The sequence below is a fragment of the Egretta garzetta genome, unplaced genomic scaffold (assembly GCF_000687185.1).
Source record: "Egretta garzetta isolate BGI_Z169 unplaced genomic scaffold, ASM68718v1 scaffold141, whole genome shotgun sequence".
Classification (NCBI taxonomy): domain Eukaryota; kingdom Metazoa; phylum Chordata; class Aves; order Pelecaniformes; family Ardeidae; genus Egretta; species Egretta garzetta.
In genome coordinates this window covers 49,196-50,353 of record NW_009258664.1, presented here as the reverse complement: position 1 = coordinate 50,353, position 1,158 = coordinate 49,196, and the positions used below count along the sequence as shown (strand labels likewise).

The following is a 1,158-nucleotide window of genomic DNA, read 5'->3' as shown; positions in this document are numbered from 1 at the left end:
TCTGCTCCCTGCTCCGCAGCCCTGCCCGGCTGGCAGCCCCTCTCCTCCCCACTGCAGATCACCTTCTTCACGTTGCTGTCTGTGCTGGGCGTCATGCTGAGCCTCGCTGGGTCCATCCTGTCCTGCCAAAATGCGCAGCTGGTGAAGTCCCTGGAGGCCTGCGAGAGGGTGAGGCTGGCCGGGGGCTGCCGCAGTGCCCCCGCATGCCCAGGCAGCCGAGCGCAGCTCGTCCCCGGCTGCAGGGCTCTGGGGACACGGGGAGCTGTGGAGCTGGGGTCTGGTGGTGGGGACGCGGTTTCTGGAGGTCCCTCACAGGGTTCCTTGTCCCCAGGAGAGGGACTCATGTGTCTGCTGCCAGGCCCGCTCGGAGCCTCTGCCGGCCTCCTGCAGCCAGCAGAGCGAGATGCTGACCATGTTCCCCAACCCCGACTGCCGGAGCATCCGCGTGGCACTCAAGGTGGGAGACCCGGGAGGGGCAAGGGCTCCCTGGGGAGCAGCTGCGCACCCCACCATGCTCTGCAGGCGTCCGCAGCTCACCCCGCTCCTCCCCAGGATCTCCTCTTCAGCGTCTGCGGCTTGACCGTCTTCTCCACCATCATCTGCACGCTCTCTGCTGTTGTGTGCTGCATCCAGATCTTCTCCCTCGACATCGTCCATGTGGTGAGTCCCAGCCCTGGCCCGGGAGCAGACGGGGCTGGGGAGCAGCGCTCCCAGGCTGGGGGGGCCCCAGGGTGCCTGGGTTGTGGTTTAAGCCCCAGGACACACGTCCCTCGCTGGATCTCTGGGCCGGGGGTCCCAGCTCTCCCTCCTCTCCCTGCAGCTGGTCCCCCAGCGCTCGAGCTCTGTGACACTGGAATGCACGTCCCCCCCCGACACCTTTCTGCAGAGCATGATAGACTTTGAGGAGTTTGTGCCCCCGGTGCCGCCACCCCCTTACTACCCACCCGAGTACACCTGCAGCTCCGAGACCGATGCGCAGAGGTACCTGGCTGGGAGCGGGGCCACCATGGTGCAGACGTGCGGGGCCCATTTGCCTCTAAGCAGGGCTCGTCCCACCCACCGTGGCTTTTCTAATCTTGCCTCCGCAGTATCACCTACAACGGCTCCATGGACAGCCCCGTGCCCCTCTACCCAACCGACTTCCCCCCTCCTATGAGA

General features: G+C 66.3%; 1 protein-coding gene across 1 annotated transcript in view; it reads left to right on the top strand.

Moving 5' to 3' along the window:
- FAM189B (family with sequence similarity 189 member B) overlaps positions 1 to 1,158 on the top strand; it is a 10,341-nt gene that overhangs the window by 1,417 nt on the left and 7,766 nt on the right. Inside the window, exons 2-6 of the mRNA XM_035903940.1 lie at positions 20 to 168; positions 332 to 457; positions 553 to 660; positions 821 to 981; positions 1,089 to 1,158. Coding sequence (XP_035759833.1) covers positions 20 to 168; positions 332 to 457; positions 553 to 660; positions 821 to 981; positions 1,089 to 1,158 — 614 coding nt within the window. The remainder of the gene's footprint in view (positions 1 to 19; positions 169 to 331; positions 458 to 552; positions 661 to 820; positions 982 to 1,088) is intronic.